The 15,722-nt window shown below is 42.2% G+C and overlaps 1 protein-coding gene across 1 annotated transcript; it reads left to right on the forward strand.

Annotated features, from left to right (window-relative positions):
• Window positions 1-1,285: 1,285 nt before the first annotated feature.
• TASL (TLR adaptor interacting with endolysosomal SLC15A4) lies at window positions 1,286-9,308 on the forward strand. The gene is made up of 2 exons (XM_069028481.1): window positions 1,286-1,310; window positions 8,432-9,308. The coding sequence occupies exon 2, from the start codon at window positions 8,433-8,435 to the stop codon at window positions 9,306-9,308; it is 876 nt and encodes a 291-aa protein (XP_068884582.1). The 5' UTR covers window positions 1,286-1,310; window position 8,432.
• The last annotated feature ends 6,414 nt before the right edge of the window (window positions 9,309-15,722 follow it).

Genomic DNA, 15,722 nt, shown 5'->3' on the forward strand with positions numbered 1-15,722 from the left:
AAGACTTGCATTAAACTGCCAGTGTTGTCCAGTTTTTGTGCTGTTTAGATGCTGTTGATCCTAGCCTGGCATATGACTGGGTACAATATTACTTATTAAACTATTGTATAAATTAGCTACAGACGTGTAGGTAGGGCCAGTATTTTTACTTTTTCCATACCTGTGCCTTAGAAGATTTTGGAAAAGGCTTTGATATTAGTCCCAATCATATGTTGCATCATAGTGAATATTTAGGAAAATAATGTTAGTAGAAGTATTGTTTCTGGCTGGCAGAGTTGGAGGCTTCTGAGAAAAACACATGGTACTGAATGAGGAAGCTAAAATTCACTGAGAATTAAAATATATTTCTAGTCTATTTCTCTTATTGTTGCAATGTATGGATGCATAATGATGCCTTTTAAAGCAAATTCTGTATGTCTGACTGGAATAAATTTAACCAGTCTGGTTATGTGTTTCAAACAGTATTTGTCTTCTGCCCCTTAAGGAACACTCCAACACCAATCTCAAAGCCATATTCACTGTTCGCACACCTCACACTTGGAAGATGAATTGCTGCTTGCTCCAGGTATTTTTTATCCACTGCCCCTGCTAAGACAAACTGCCTGGGTATGGTACTGAGTGCTAAAACAGACAAGGCCTAACTTTCAGGTCTAACTTTTGTCCTGGCAAGTGTTTCCAAGTTTGTCAAAGCAAAGCCTGATAAAGGAGCTGTGCTGTGCTGTTTGGTGGAAAATTGTATGTGCAAAGGTGCACAGACAACAAAGTAGGCCTGCTGTGCAATGCATTTCTGCTTTGGCACCTCACTCTTCTAACTTATTTGGCATGGCAGTCTTGACATGTCAAAATGTCTCACTGTGTCAGCTAAAAGGAGAGGGATGGATAGTGGCTGCAATGGGGTGCACTGTAAGCTGGCAACAGATGAACTGTTTCTCTAAGATTGTTTTGAGTATTTGACTCAACAGAGTTTTTCTTACAACAGTCCATCTGCCTGGACTGAGTGTGGTGCAATCAGCGATTTTAGCAGTACACAGTTTCACAATGAAGTTTCATTTGGACATAAAAGAGGAAGCAAGTTCAGTGTGTTGCAGTTCAGTCAGTTATAAAACCCCCTCATCACCTAAGGGACTTTCTTTCTATACTTCTTTGCCCTAGATGATTAGAAGTAAAACGGATGTTATCTTAGAAGTGTAATTAAAAAGGAAATAAAAACAGAGCATTGCATTTTGGGGTAGGACAGACTCACAGGAAGCTTCAAACTAGTAAGAAGACATCAATTTTTCTGTAGCAGGTCAGCTGCTGTATCTTTGGAGGTAAGAACTAAAATATACTGCACATTATAGAAATGTACGAAAATGTTGCTCTTGCTTATCAAAGTGTCTTGGTTCTGTTTTGTGGGACCACAGCTGATAGCTGGTAAAATGAAGATGCACTTTTTTCTGTTTTAAATGCACATGTGTTTGCAGAGTCTCAGCTGCTGTCCACAGGCAGTTTCTGCTGCCTTAAGAAGTGATGAGAATATTTCTAAGATGCCATCTTCACAAAAATGACCAACCGTGGTTGCAATGAGACTTCAAAATGAAAACAAATAAAATTTCTCCTCTGATATTTCTAAAGACTTTCATAAAATCAGACTAAACAGGCTTTTCAGACTATTTTTAAAGTGAGTCTTACTAGCTGTGTTGCTTTTATCATATTTAAGATATTGTTATTGAAATTTCTGTGCATTACTGTACTAAGTAAAGTCCTCCAACTGGAGTACTCTATTTGTAGATTATAAATAAAAATAGGCACCAAAAGAGATGAATATGGGCATCATATATTAAAAAAAAAATCATAGAAAGAAAGATGAGACTTCTCTGAAAACACGATGAAGTTAAAAATTATAAACAAAGAAACCTTATAACTGCATTTTCCCAATTTTCAGTGAATTTTCTGGTTTGCTGGAAATTCTCAGCTCAACATGGGTGTACATGCACAACATGCCTCCTCTCCCCTCTTTTTTATGCTCTACAGCAAATGTGACTAACATTTCACTGCCTTTTTGTGGACCATTTCCATCACTCCTTCTGGGAAACACCTTCAGCCTTTTCTGTCTTTCTTGATTTACCCTTTATTCTTTTCATTTCTAGAAACTGTATTCTCTTCTGTAAGAGTTCACGTGGATTTATTGCCCCTTTACTTCAAATGCTTAGATACAAAATACTGTAGTACATGTAGTTCAGTCGTAACAGCTAACAACTCATCAAAACAAACACAGACATCCAGAGATATGAAATTATTTCCACCCCAGAAAAAAAAATGATAAAAGCACAGGGTCGAAATATTGTGTAGCCAAGTCTTCCTTATGAATATGGAGCCTGATTCTTTCCTGCCTCAGATTTCATGCTGTTGCTTACAGCTGTGGATATGAGATGCAAAATGCTATTGAACAAGATTGATGGGGTCCTAAACCAACTTTGTCTAGGTATAGATGATGAAGAAAGGTATGGAAAATGAACCAGGCTTGGTCTCTATGAAGTTTCTAACTAACTTGGATGGGAATCTTCCAGAGTTCAAGAAGCTATATTTACAAATACACAGTTTTCATTGTATTTTTATGGAAGCATGTCCCCACAAACTCAACTTAGAGATACAACAGCATTCAAAAATACACTGAGAATGTATTTGTTTCTAAATGAAAGAAGCTGAATGCTCCTGAAGCTCATTGTCATCCATTTAGCATGATCAAAATGAGTAGGCACTTGTATAACAAGAGCATTCAACAGTATAGTAGACTTCTTGGGGAAGATGTCTCTCCTCTATTGCTTCCTTTAGCCTATACTTCCAGGAGATTCCCTCATACTCTTGATATACAGGATTATTATTGTTGGGGTCCCTCCCCTGCCATGTAGCCCTGAGGGGAGGCACAGGGTTTCCCTGCCCCTGCTCAGCCTCGTTCCCCATTGGTTGGTTTGTGTTCCCCTGCGCGGGTAAAGCAGCTCGGGCCCCGACTGTAAGAGTCCCTCAGCAGAGCCCGGCCATGCGGCTGGGGAAATAAACATCTCTGAAACATCTAGCAAGAATCCGTCCGTATATATTTATTTCTTTTTCACGGGACTCCTGGTTTGATATATGCGTGTTGCAGTATCCCCGCTGCAACATATTATCATCTCAAACCTACTTGTTCCCCTCAAACCAGCCCACATTCCCCCATGGGTGAGGAACTCCTAGCTTTTCTGCATATCTTCAACTGTTGACATGTGAATAAAGAAGATGAGCAGGGCTTATGTTTTCTCCTGTGGAAAGACCAAAAGGTCAGAGTGAAGAGAGCTGTGAGGAGGGAACAAGAATGGTTTGGCTCACAGTGATTGCTGAAAGAGCCTCATGGTGCAGCTCTGCAGGCACCAGATCTTCCAGAGCTGCAGCAGCAGCAGCAGGGAGAGGAAGTTACACGTAGTGGGCAGCATTCGGATGCTTGTGCAAAACCACCCTCTGGCTATTCATCTTCTCCTCTGCTGTGGGCAAAGTGAGCCCCTCCTACATCAAACAGCAGCCACTGCTCTTCTAGAATCATAGTCAGAGAGCAGCATAAGTTGGAAAGGACCTCGAAATATCATCTGATCCAACCTTTCATGGGAAAGGAAGCATAGATGAGATTATGTAGAACCTTGTCCAATCCCACCTTGAAAACATCCAGTGAAGGGGACTCCACCATGTCTCTGGGGAAGTTGTTCCAGTCACTATTTGTTCTCACTGTAAAAAATTGCCTTCTCATATTGATATGAAACCTCTTCCCTCTTATCCCTGGGAGCATTGAAAATCATGTGGATGTGGCACTTGGGGACACGGTTTAGCAGTGAACATGGTGGTGCTGGGTTAAGGGTTGGACTTGATGATCTTAGAGGCCTTTTCCAACCAAAATGATTCTGTGATTCTATTCCAATGCAACTTGTGCTCATTGCCACTTGTCTTCTCCACGCGGCTGCTTGTGAAGAGAGAGCCTCTGTCTTCTTTGCAGCTGCAAATACTGGAATACTGTGATGAGCTGTCCCCTTCCCCCAGTCTTCTTTTCTCTGGGGAGAAGAGTCCTAACTCCTTCAAACTTTCCTCACAAGGCAGATATTCCAGCCCTTTGATCATCTTCTTGGCCCTCCATTGGACCCTCTCCAGTCTGTCCACACCTTTGTTTATATTTTGAGGACCAGAACTAGATGCTCCAGGGGCAGCCTGACAAATGCTGAGTGGGAAGATCCCGTCTCAATCTCAGCCAGCCGTGCCCCTGTGGGTGCAGCCCAGGATCTGATTTTCCTCATTACTGCAGCACTGCACTGCTGGCTCAGGGTCACCTTGCTGTGTACCAGGGCCCCCTGGTCCATCTCAGCAGGACTTCCCAGGCACACAGGTCCTGTGCTGGGCTCTTTGGTTGTGTCATCCCAGTGCAGAGTTGCCACTTGCCTTTGTTAAACCTGATGCTGTTATTGCTGGCCCACTTTCCAGCCTGTGCAGGTTTCCCTATAACATATGTCCATCTCACCACGGTTTGGTGTCATCAGCATTTTCTGTACCCAAGCCAAATGAGGTTCAGATACCAAAGATCTGTAGGTTTCAGGTATGAAAGAGAGCCTCTACTTATCCGTGTGCACAGCTCATTATACTCATATACTTCACTGTCCTGATTTCCCCACTCTGGCTGTCCTGAGGCTTCCTGGGAGCTGTTCCACACCAGCCCCAAGGGAAGGTGAGATATGGGTCCTGCAATACTTGTAAGCTTGCTGTACAGACTATCCTGCTTGCCAGGACTCCTGCATGTGTGTCTGGCAATCTCAGGTAGATCCCACACCTCACAGGGGGGATCTGTCTGTATCTCCACAGCCTGGAAAAATGTCTCTTAAAATAGGGAAAAAATACTACGGATGGATCCATAGGATTTGAGTGCCCTCGAGACAGGGAGACTGTCATCTGGGATCCCATCTAGTAAATCAGATAGAACTCAAGGTATACCCTGTGGTAAGACTCAAGCTCCAATCCCCAGCAGCACAACTTTAATGCTAGTCAGAGCCCTGCTCAGGGATCTGAAAGTCAGACACATCCAACACAGATTGTCTCTTCTGTGAGTTTCTATCCCCTCTTTTTGAAATGCAAAAGAATGTCCCTTTCCCCACAGAACTGTGATCCCAGCTGGCACCATGTTGTTTCTATTCTCTCTAGCAACTTTTCATCTTGTTCAGGTTTCTGAACAGGACACAATTTATCATATCTTTTTGTGTTCACTTCTCCGGCTTTCCATAAGTGTTTTGCTTATCCTGGACCAAGAATTCCCATTCCGTTTTCCTGCTCTCAGACTGTAATCTGAGGTCTTTATGCAAACACTGGCACTGTCTACAAGCATTACAACCTAGCCAATTTGCTGCCACACACTGGTAATACCCCTGGATTCTGCATGTGACTTTAAACATTCATCCTGCCTTCAGGCTTTTCTTCTGCTGAAGAACTGAACAAAAACCTCAGGCAAGACATATGAGTTTTAAGATCATCTGACAGTAATAAAGACTATGTCAGATAGAAAAGACAGTGTAAACCAGACAGTTTTCTCCCTCTGTCTCCACTAGGCTTAGACAACGTAGTCAGTGCCCATTGCCAGGGCAGTAGCTACACAAGGAAAATGTCTTTGTTCACCTCACATGCAAAATGTGCCAGATCAGAATTGTAAAAGGGACTGGTTTTCCTTGTGCAACAAAAAGTTATGCAATTATTTTCAGGCAGGTGAAAGTGAAATCTGGATTTGAGGAGCAAGAAACCCAAATATTAAAAGACATTAGATATAATCCCTGTGCCCTTGGAATCGTGGTGTATGCGTGTCTGTGGCACAGAGAGGGGATTAAGAGAAGAGGCACGAGAAAGCAGAATTAATGAGAACTGCAATCCTTATCAGATTTAAAATGCAAAAATTAAAGGTGACACAGTTGCATGACTTGGAATGATGGGATAATAACTTGACAGAGGTATATATTATATTAAGTACTAGGACAAGAGACACTACAGATACATGCGCCTCCCTTTTGCATTCATGCTCTCAACACTGCCGATCAAAACTTCAGTCAGATTTCCTTGTAGAGCTGGGAAAAGCCAGATTAGTGTGGCAGCCTTTTCCAGCTTCAGAGGGTAAGCCTGTAAGTCATTCAGCAGAACACACAACTCTGAGCACAATGAGACCCTAATATTTTTGAATTTGCCAGTTCTTTTTTTTCCACTTCTGTCTCAGACAGTGTGCCCCAACACTCTTAAAATAAGCATAACAGAATGCACTGCAAAGAAATGAAACCAGTGGTTTCATTTCCCTCATGTAGCACCTTATGGCAGAAACAACTCACATCTGGGGAGCAGGAAAGACCAAAGTGTCATGTGCTGCCCAAAGACAACTGCCTTTGCCTACATTGGTTGAGCAGTGGACAGTTCATAAGTTACATTTCCACTCATTTCTCTGAATCCACATTAAAAATAACGTATGAATAAATGTATAACAGTTCCAGATTCAAGCTAGTCACAGTCAGTGGTGACTTTGCAATAAGGACATCTGGACCATGGATTGCTGGGGGAAGGGAACAGCCTTTGCAAAAGAGGGGAACAGAAGCAGAAGAGAGAGTTGACAACCTGAGCAGCTCTAGCATTTGGCTAAGATTTCTGTGGGAGCATCTTAATCAAAGCTAAAACCTAAAGTGAGACAACAGCAGCATACTGCAAGGACTGCCAAGCCCCAAACATTATTTTTTTCCCTTCTGTGTAAATAGGTCACTTTTAATTAAATGTTACTGCCTGTGGGAAATCGCACACAACTGCCAGCAACAAAGAGAATCCAGGGTCACCAAGGCCAAACACCAAGATGTGTTTGGACACATCTAATTCCCATTAATATTTCTGCCTGAAGGAAGGTTATTTTCCCTTCAACCTTCTTCTTCATGGTATGGAAGTGCTTCCCTCTCCTCAAGGAAAATGTTTTCTCACACTGTCTCCTTCCTAACATCTGTGGAAAGTCTATCTCCATGCTTAGACAGGATTTAGCCAACAATTATTGTAGCATTTTTCACTAGCGACTGTGGCACATGAAAAGCTTTACTAAGAAATGAGAGTCCCTTCACTCTTGGAAAAGACCATTTGTATTACATAAATAATTTTAATTTTAATTTATTTTTACTTTAAATCTGCTTTTTCTTTGCTGGACCAAACAATTTATTTAGAACATCTTTCCCATTGATTGTATCCTTGACATCTGTTACAAAAAAAAAAAAAAAAGAGAGGTGGTCTTAAAACAATTCCTGTGATAGTGGAGCTGCTAAAACTTGGGCGGAAATTTACTGATGTGCAGATGCATGTATGTCCTTGCTAGCAAGTCCTGTCTTTAATTACTAACATGTCTGTGCAGTTTTTGGGTCTGAGCTGCCTGCTCAGAGAGTGGAGAGAGTTAGTGACTGCTGGAACTTGATTGTGCCTTTGCAGAAATGCAATGAAAACTGATTCCAGAGCTGTGGTACGACTAATCCCACAGTGAAAGAGTGAGCTGGAGTACTTCTGAAGTGTGCACTTTCCTATGCATTGCACTGAAATCTGTCTCTTCAAAAGTACCCTGCAGATATCTACATCTAGGATCTAGTTTAAGATCCTTTTATAGCAGCTGGAGAGTGGTAAGCAAATCTAGGACACAATTAATTTCATTTTGTTTTAGGTGTCTAAACCAGGCCAGATGAATCATGCCTGCAAAATGTTTTGCTTTTTCCACTGACATTTTCATGTCTAAAAGTTAGAGACAATTAATTCCATCCTGCTTGCAATGCAGAAGTGCAAAGTGCAAATGTAATGGTCTGAGATTTTTTAATGAAAAGGAACCACACTGACAGCTGTTGACTAGTCTGGAACAGAAGGGGTGATACTCTCAATATGAATCTTAAATCATCATAGTTCAGAGGCAGCTGACAAGCCACACACAACAAAAGTTGCTTCAAATCATATGAGAAAAAGGGGGAAACCCCTGGCTTCTTACAAGCATATGAGAAAAGGGGGAAACCCCAGGCTTCTTATTGAATTCCAGAGCAAAATTGGATATATTTAAGTGTAAGCTATTACAGCAGCTGCTCCACAACAAAAGACTTCTTGTCTTCTCACCACAACTCACTTGCCATTGGATGCATTGGACTTGCCACATCTTATTTTATACAGAATATGATTGATGAGATTGAGTTAATAGCACAACAGGGAGACTGGCTGATCACTTCACTCACTGACTCAAGTCCTCTAGCAAGGCAGAGACACTCTTGTTCATGTCCAATCAGAGACTTCTCTTTGCAGCCAGTAACAAACTGGTGAGTGTAATCACAGCTCAGTGAGTTTAAAATGAACTTTTTGTAATTAACTTCTTATCATTTTTCTGTCTGCTGGTGATTCCTTTCCTTTGGAGAAGGATGCTGTCGGAAGGTTATCTTCATAGAATCACCTACTTTTGTGAAGACCTGAACCCTGCACCCTACAAGAGTTTGCCTGATGAAGGGGTGTATGAAATGAGGTCCATTAATTATTCTTCCACGTGCGAAGCACAAGGAAAAAGCCTCCTTCAGAGATGCAGATCTGCTGGCAAGTGCATTTCCTCAGTCTGCTCTAGAGGTAGCAAGCACAGCAGAAGGCAGAAGGATAATCTCCCACAGCCTGTCCAGCACCCAACACCCCCAGGGCAGCCACCTCCAGCTACACATGTCTGCGACGAGCTGATGAAAAAGGTCACCTACCTGGTTCCACCTTCCTGCAAGAGCATTTGTAAGAATTACAACGATTTGCATATAGCTGGGGACTATGTGGTGCCAATTAGCTCAGTCACAACAGATTTTGCTTGTGACAGCGGCATAGGCCCCTTCTTGGAGTCCTCAGAGATTCCTCCCGCCATGGAGTCTGTGAAGGCTCCCCCCCCAAGTGACACTGTCCGCAGGCCAGTCCAAGGCTACTCCTCGTGCTGGCGGCTGGCGAGCTTAGGGCCCCACCTGCAGCCCCTCTCCGACGCCGCCCTGAACGACTACCTTGAGCAGAAGCTGGTGGAACTGTATAAGCAGTACATCATGGACAGCACAGCAAACAGGGCATCCCCCACCCAGATCCTGGCCTCGGAGCTAATCATGACTAACGTGGATCAAATCAGCATGCAAATATCACGGGAAAGGAACATGGAGGCTGTCAAGGCCAAAGACATTGTCATTAGCCGCTTCTTACAAATTGCCAGTGGGAAGGTTTCCTCAGAAATGAGCACACCTACTCTGCATATTTCCCAATATAGTCACATTAATGCTTAGTGTTTGAATGTTAGAAAGTTTGTATATTCTTCAAAGTCAGTTTTTAGTTTAAGATACGTCTTAATAAAAATGTGTTTACCATCCACCACTTAAATAAAACCTTTCAGTACATATTAAATAAGGAAAACTACATGTACTCCTGTGCTGTGCAGCTCCTATTGTGGACCAGTAAGTTGTTTGTTTGTTTTTTTTGTTTTTTTTTTTTTTAAAGTGTTTTATTGAACCTCAGACATTAAAAAGTTTCATAGAAAAATGACTAAGAGCAGGTGAAGCTCTTCCACATGCTCAGGTGTTTGTTTTCTTCCTTCATACTTAATGCATCATTTCAAATTTCCTCTCTCTGGCACCTGCCATCCTACCCTGGGTCTGTGCTTGTGCAGGCTTACACTCATGCAAGGACAAGCAAGCACAGTGATAGCACAGCCACAGAAATACAGAATTTAGGATGCCATCTAGTTCACCTCCCTGCCCTTAAGGGCTTTACTTTGGACATCCTTCCCAGAAAGTTTTATAATTTGTTCTTAAAGATATTGAGGGATAGACACTTTGCTGTTCTTTCTATGCTAACCCTAATTATTTAATTGGTGTCTTCCTGTTCAAGAGTTTCCACCACTTTTTGTGGAGCACAAGCTCTGTTTCCAAACAGACATCATCCTCAGGAGTGTGTGTGTAAACCTCTGTGGTTTGTACTGACTTGAACCCTCACAATGAGCACTGGGGACCCGTGATCACAGACAGAAACCACTTTTACCAGGTACTCACACACCTGACGCTGTGGAAGGGACATGTGGGGACAGTGGTGGTAATAAATAGAGAAGAGGAAGGAGAATTCACCTTTGTTAAGAGAATTGCACATTAAAGAACAAGGGTTACTCCAAAGTCCATTGGATTAATGTGATCAGTGCCCTGGAATGCAGAGGAAAAGCTGAAATGAAAGGCGTGATAGCATGGGTGAACACTTCTTTTGTTAGGATTGTTGTGTCATAGGTCAAGATCATTTGAACCTGATGTATTTCTGATAGAAGGTCCTATTTGGTAAAATTTCACCAAGTCTTAAAAAAGAAGAAAAAACAAATAAGCACAGCTGCCTCATGGCAAGGGTTGGTGCCTACTCTGTGTTCATAATGTAAAATGTATGGACAATGCCAATCCACCATTGGTTGAAGTTCTATCAGTATAATATAAAAACTAATTTATACTATATATTCATTAAATGATTTTATGTTATTGTTTCCACAGTGTTGTTTTGGCTTTTGTGTGCTTTTTCTTTTTTTCTAATTTTTTTTTTTTAATTTAAGGCAGGATTTTATGTATATTTCAAAAACAAATGCAAGGTGATAAACATACCAGTTTATTCTATTGCTGCTGTTTTTCCAGAGATTACTAGGATAGCTCAGCATATTCTCCTGCATGTACAGGTACACAAAAAAAGTTGCCATGAGAACCTGTGATGCTTGAATCCAGAGGGTGTATCTCTGTTGCCATAACAGCCTACCCAAATACTATTATTCAGGAATTCAAGACAGACAATTTCTGGCATGCAATATTTCTAGACTGTGATCAAATGCTATTTACAAATACAAAAAAAAAAGCTATTTTTAGGGGAAAGTAGCAATCATGGTAATGCATAGGCACACACATACATTCTGCATGCAAAATCCATTAACAACAACCTGGAAAATGACTTGCAGAGGAGAGCAAAAGCAAGGAAGTGTAACAGTTTTTATATTCTACAGATACAGATTCAGGCTTTGCAATATACGAGGCTTTTGTTCATGCCTATTGGCATTCACATCACTGAGTTTTAGTTCCAAAAGATGTAGTGGAAAACAACTTGCAGAGTTGAATGCCTAAATCAATACCCTTGCTGAAAGATCTGACTCCTTTATCAGAGGATGCAATCAATTCTTGCACTCAACTCTTCCCCACTCCACAGACCTCGTCCCACGCAAGCAAAACAGCATTTTATCGTCTCTTACTCAGAAATCCCAATGTTCATTTCCCCCCCAGACACGTGGGCAACACCTGGTCACCACATCCCCTTTCTCAGAACTGAAGCAGGAGAGAGGGAAGGCGGCTGGAGAACAGGAGCCAAGAGCTCTGCCCGAACCCGGGTGGAACCCTCCCTCAGCTGCTGTGTCAGGGGGCTGCAGCCAGAGCCAGGGGCTGTGCTCAGAGAGCAGCAGTGGAGAAGAACAACAAATCTTAAACACACAAAAGCGGGCTCATGCATATGAAGGGCATGTTTGATATTTGTCAATCAACTACAAACCGTTCCATTCTTAGGCAGCTTTCTTCCAAGCAAATCACTTACTGCAGTCATACTGACCTTCAAGGAAAGATCTTCTTTTGTATTGTCGGACTGACATTACTAATTTTATTTTATTAAAAGGTCATAATCACTGCAGAAGCTGATTTATTCTGGAAAGATAGCATCAGCCACTTCTTCCCCACATACGGTTATTTTCTTTTCTTTACCTAAATATAAATACCCATTTCACTTTGAGCTCTGTAGTGTGCCTGTTTCTCACATGAATTACATACCAGCGACATCCCATTATCTGAAGCAGCTCTTGGATTTCAGGTAGTTTCTACAAAAACAACTATTTCTTACGTTCTACTACACTCAGATGAAAGTGCATTTATATCTCTGTCCTTCTTCCATTTAAAACTAATCTTGCTCTGCACAGGTGCCTCTCTAGGTGTGCCTGTTTCCTGCTGAAAGCACTTGGATAGCAATTAGGCTGCTATTACCATGAGTCAGGTTGTTATCTAAAGCGATTATCATATTCTCTCTCCTCTCTTCCCCATCCCCCTTCTGCCTCAGGGTCAAACGTTTAAAGAGAGAGATCCCAATTTTTTCACAGCTCTCTTAAATAACTAATTTTTACTCACGCGCACATCATTTCTTGGCACGAGCTTGTCAAAATGCTGATAGGAGCCCTGGTGTCTGGGGAGTGTGTGTTGGAGAGGAAAGTTTGAATTCTGCCCTCACAATACTGCCTAACATTATGGCTATTTTAATATGACTAACATAATTTGAGAAGGCAAGGAAAATTGTGATGAATATTTCAGTAACTCTTTGGTTGATATTTTGACCAACTGTCAAGAAACTGTTCTCAGAAGGATAGTTTATAGCCACCTTCAGCATACTCCAGCAGCTTCCTTAGGCGTTTTTTGCAGAACTTATTACTCATTGCTGACAACATGATTACAGCAGCTAGGAATTTTATTGTTTATAGATGGTGCGACTGTGCCTCCAAGAGTCTGAACCCATCACTGTGGCAGATGAACATTACCTGCGGACTCTAGGAAGCCTGGACGTGCAGTGTGACAAGAAAAATCTTTGTCAGAGGGAGAAAAGAGAGGGAAAAGGGGTTTGTCAAATTTGTTGGAACCTGTGGGTCTTGCCTTTGGTTTTAACCCCTTTGCTGGCTCTAATTTCTTGTCTGTACCAAGAAACACTGGAGGGAAGAAAAAGGGATATAAAGTGCAGACTGGGCTTTGTGCTGAATATGAAAGCGAGCATTTCATGCTCTGGTTGCTGGGTTCAGATGAAGGCAAAAAGCCAGGCATCTAAAATAGAAATAAATGAAGTTCTACAGTGCTGACTCCAGCCAGGATTGCTGGTATTTCACCTCGGGGACACTGGCTCCTCTCAGCACCGCAAGGTTCATCACATTTCCCTTCTGCTTTCTTTTCAAAGATTGAAGCAATGGGGGTTTGTTCAGGACTATCACTTCCCTGAGCTTCTTCCTACCACAGGTTTCTTTCTGAGACAGGACCTGTTGGGGTTTAACTAGCTGCCAGTATAAATGGCTTGAGCAGGAGGGGGTAAAGGGACTGCAGGTTTAGTTATCTTGATTATCAGAATTGCTGTAACATATCTTACTGGTATGGACAGTATGGGCTGGGAGGCATCCCTTGTTCTCCCAGATTCAGGAGGGATAATTATCAATTAAGGGAGATCAATCACCATGTTGCAGTAACATCTCACTGCAGATTTTAAACCAATGTTGAGATATGAAAGGATTGCTGCACTTTTGGTAACTTTGGTGACCAGTGAAGTTATGAACTTGCCACACACCTTGTTAAATGCAACCTGTATGCCTACAACAGCTGGTCTGTGTCTGCTTGGCACCTCTCTGTTCACAGTCACCCCCTCTCTGACAGACTCATACAACACCTATGGACAGTGCTCAGAAGGGACATGAATTTCTCCATCTGCATTAATTACACAGAGCATGAGCACAACAAGCAGCTTTAATCAATGCATTGGCATCCAAACTGACAGGGCTGGCCTCTGGCTGGTGGAGACATGTCAACTAATATGGACTGAGACCCGGTCCCCAATCTGTGTTGTGCTGGGTAAAACCATCACTGTCTTCAGAGAGCATTTGCAGTTTAGAAATATGTAGTAAAAAATGACTAACATGTAAAGGAACAGAAGTTTAGGTCAAACCAGAATTGTTCTGTGCACTGCAGTGTTACTTCTGCTGTACTGGGAAGAGCTGGCTTACTGTCTCTCAGACATTTCTGCTGGCAGGATTAGGATGGCTTTTTAGGCAGGCTTTCTAATGGCTGAAGGGAAAAATGTTCCCGAGGCTCATTCTCAGACCTGTTTACATCTCTTTCAAGGCAAATATTGAATGAACTACCTTGATTGAGGTGGAAATCCCCTCTAGGAGTATTAAAAGTGCCTCATTTTGAGTTAACATCTGGTTATTACTGAACCCTGTGCTGCTGTCCTTCACAATGTGACACTCCTGCTTTAGCTTTCCACAGAGCTGGTCACTGAGGGCTCCTGCATTTCTGCCATGTCAGAACCTCCAGGACTGCCCCAGCATTTCCCTCCATCCTCCTGCCATGCAACCCCATGTTTGGTGGTTTTGCAAGCTGCACTCCTGTGCTCTCTAACCTCCCCTTGCTGCTATAATCCTCCCTCACAGAAGATGATCCTGGCTCCCCTGACAACCAGAACCACCAGTGCAATGGCAGAATCAGATACTGAACTGGAGGGAAGCACTGGCAAAGGGAGAGGATGATGGGGAGACCTAAAGTGGTCTGGTGATGGCCTGAGTTCCTGTGGGAGAAGTGAGGGACTCCTGTGAAGGTGGAGGAAGCCCTTGCAGAACAGAGTTTGTGAAACCTACTGGGAGATGGTGGGGAGCTGAGGAAAGAGGTTTCACAATTTTCCCAGTGAAGACAAGCCTGAGGGATGGCAGCATTTCCAGCCCCTCCCTGGATGGAAGGAGCATCTCTGTATTTAAAAGACAGCAATCTCCCCAGCTCCACCCATGGCATTTTTTAAGCATAAAGAGTTGTAGAATCCAACATGGGGTTTCATTCCTTCCCTCTGCAGCCACATCTGGGTGGGAGGCACAAGGGGCCTCTGGCTACAGCAGTGCCCATCAGCTGTGCTGGACAGATGTGTTCCATTCTCTGTTCCTGCTCCTGGGGATGACAATGGGGACTGGAGGCTGGAGGCTTGTTCTTAAGAACAAGCAATGGGAATGGGAAAGAGGGAATTAGAGAGTCAGGCCATGCTGTGGCTTTTTTTACAGATTAATTTTTCTGTAACTAGAGCTAGACTATGAGTAAAATCATAGTTGTCAGAGCTGACTTTGGTATTTTCACTGATGCAGTTGTGCAGTGTTCATCTTTCCACACAAACTCCCTTGCCTGGAAATAGATCCTGTTTGGAGGGTAGGGGTGGAACAGGATAAAAAAAAAACCAGTCAGTAATAATTTGATCAGTACCATTTTAACACAGGTGACACATTCCAATGCATTTCTACACAGAAATCACTTCAAAAGAAAAAAATAAAGAGCTCAACAAAGGTAGGCTCACCAATTTTAAGCAAGAGAGGTTAGAAGTTTACAGTTCCAGCACTTTTAATCTCAAGGTTTAATTGACCTATTTAGCAAAAGCTGGCTGAAGTGTCACTTCAAAAGTCCAGTGCTTGACTAAAATATATTCAAGGCCATGAAAGTATGCAACTCTAATTGTTATTAAGATGCTTAATTTTATATGAAGCTTCACGGTTCACTATAGACAGATGTGAGACTTAGAATGGGTGCAACAGTAGGAAGAAATTTATTAGTAGAAAAAAGAACTAGTTAATTACTTTTAATTCACAAATTAAAATATTTTTAATTTTTACTTCAAACTGTATTCTTCAAACCCATAGCATCAAATTTACAGTTTTTACTCCAGTGAAGCTACCAGCTCTTTGTATATATCTGCTTTATCATCTTCTCTTATCAACTTTGATTTGTGAGCACTTAATTTAATTTCATTTCCTCTGGTCTTGCTATTTTCTTTTTCTGTTACTTTGTCCTTTGGATATATCCCTTTGGTCCAGGCAACTTGTGTGTCCTCCCTTGGCATAAGGATGTCACAGGTACATTACA

The sequence above is a fragment of the Aphelocoma coerulescens genome, chromosome 1 (assembly GCF_041296385.1).
Source record: "Aphelocoma coerulescens isolate FSJ_1873_10779 chromosome 1, UR_Acoe_1.0, whole genome shotgun sequence".
In the NCBI taxonomy this organism is placed as follows: domain Eukaryota; kingdom Metazoa; phylum Chordata; class Aves; order Passeriformes; family Corvidae; genus Aphelocoma; species Aphelocoma coerulescens.

What these genes read in the sequence shown, in the direction of transcription:
- TASL (XM_069028481.1), top strand. Translation starts at nt 8,433, where the DNA reads ATGCTGTCGGAAGGTTATCTTCATAGAATCACCTACTTTTGTGAAGAC.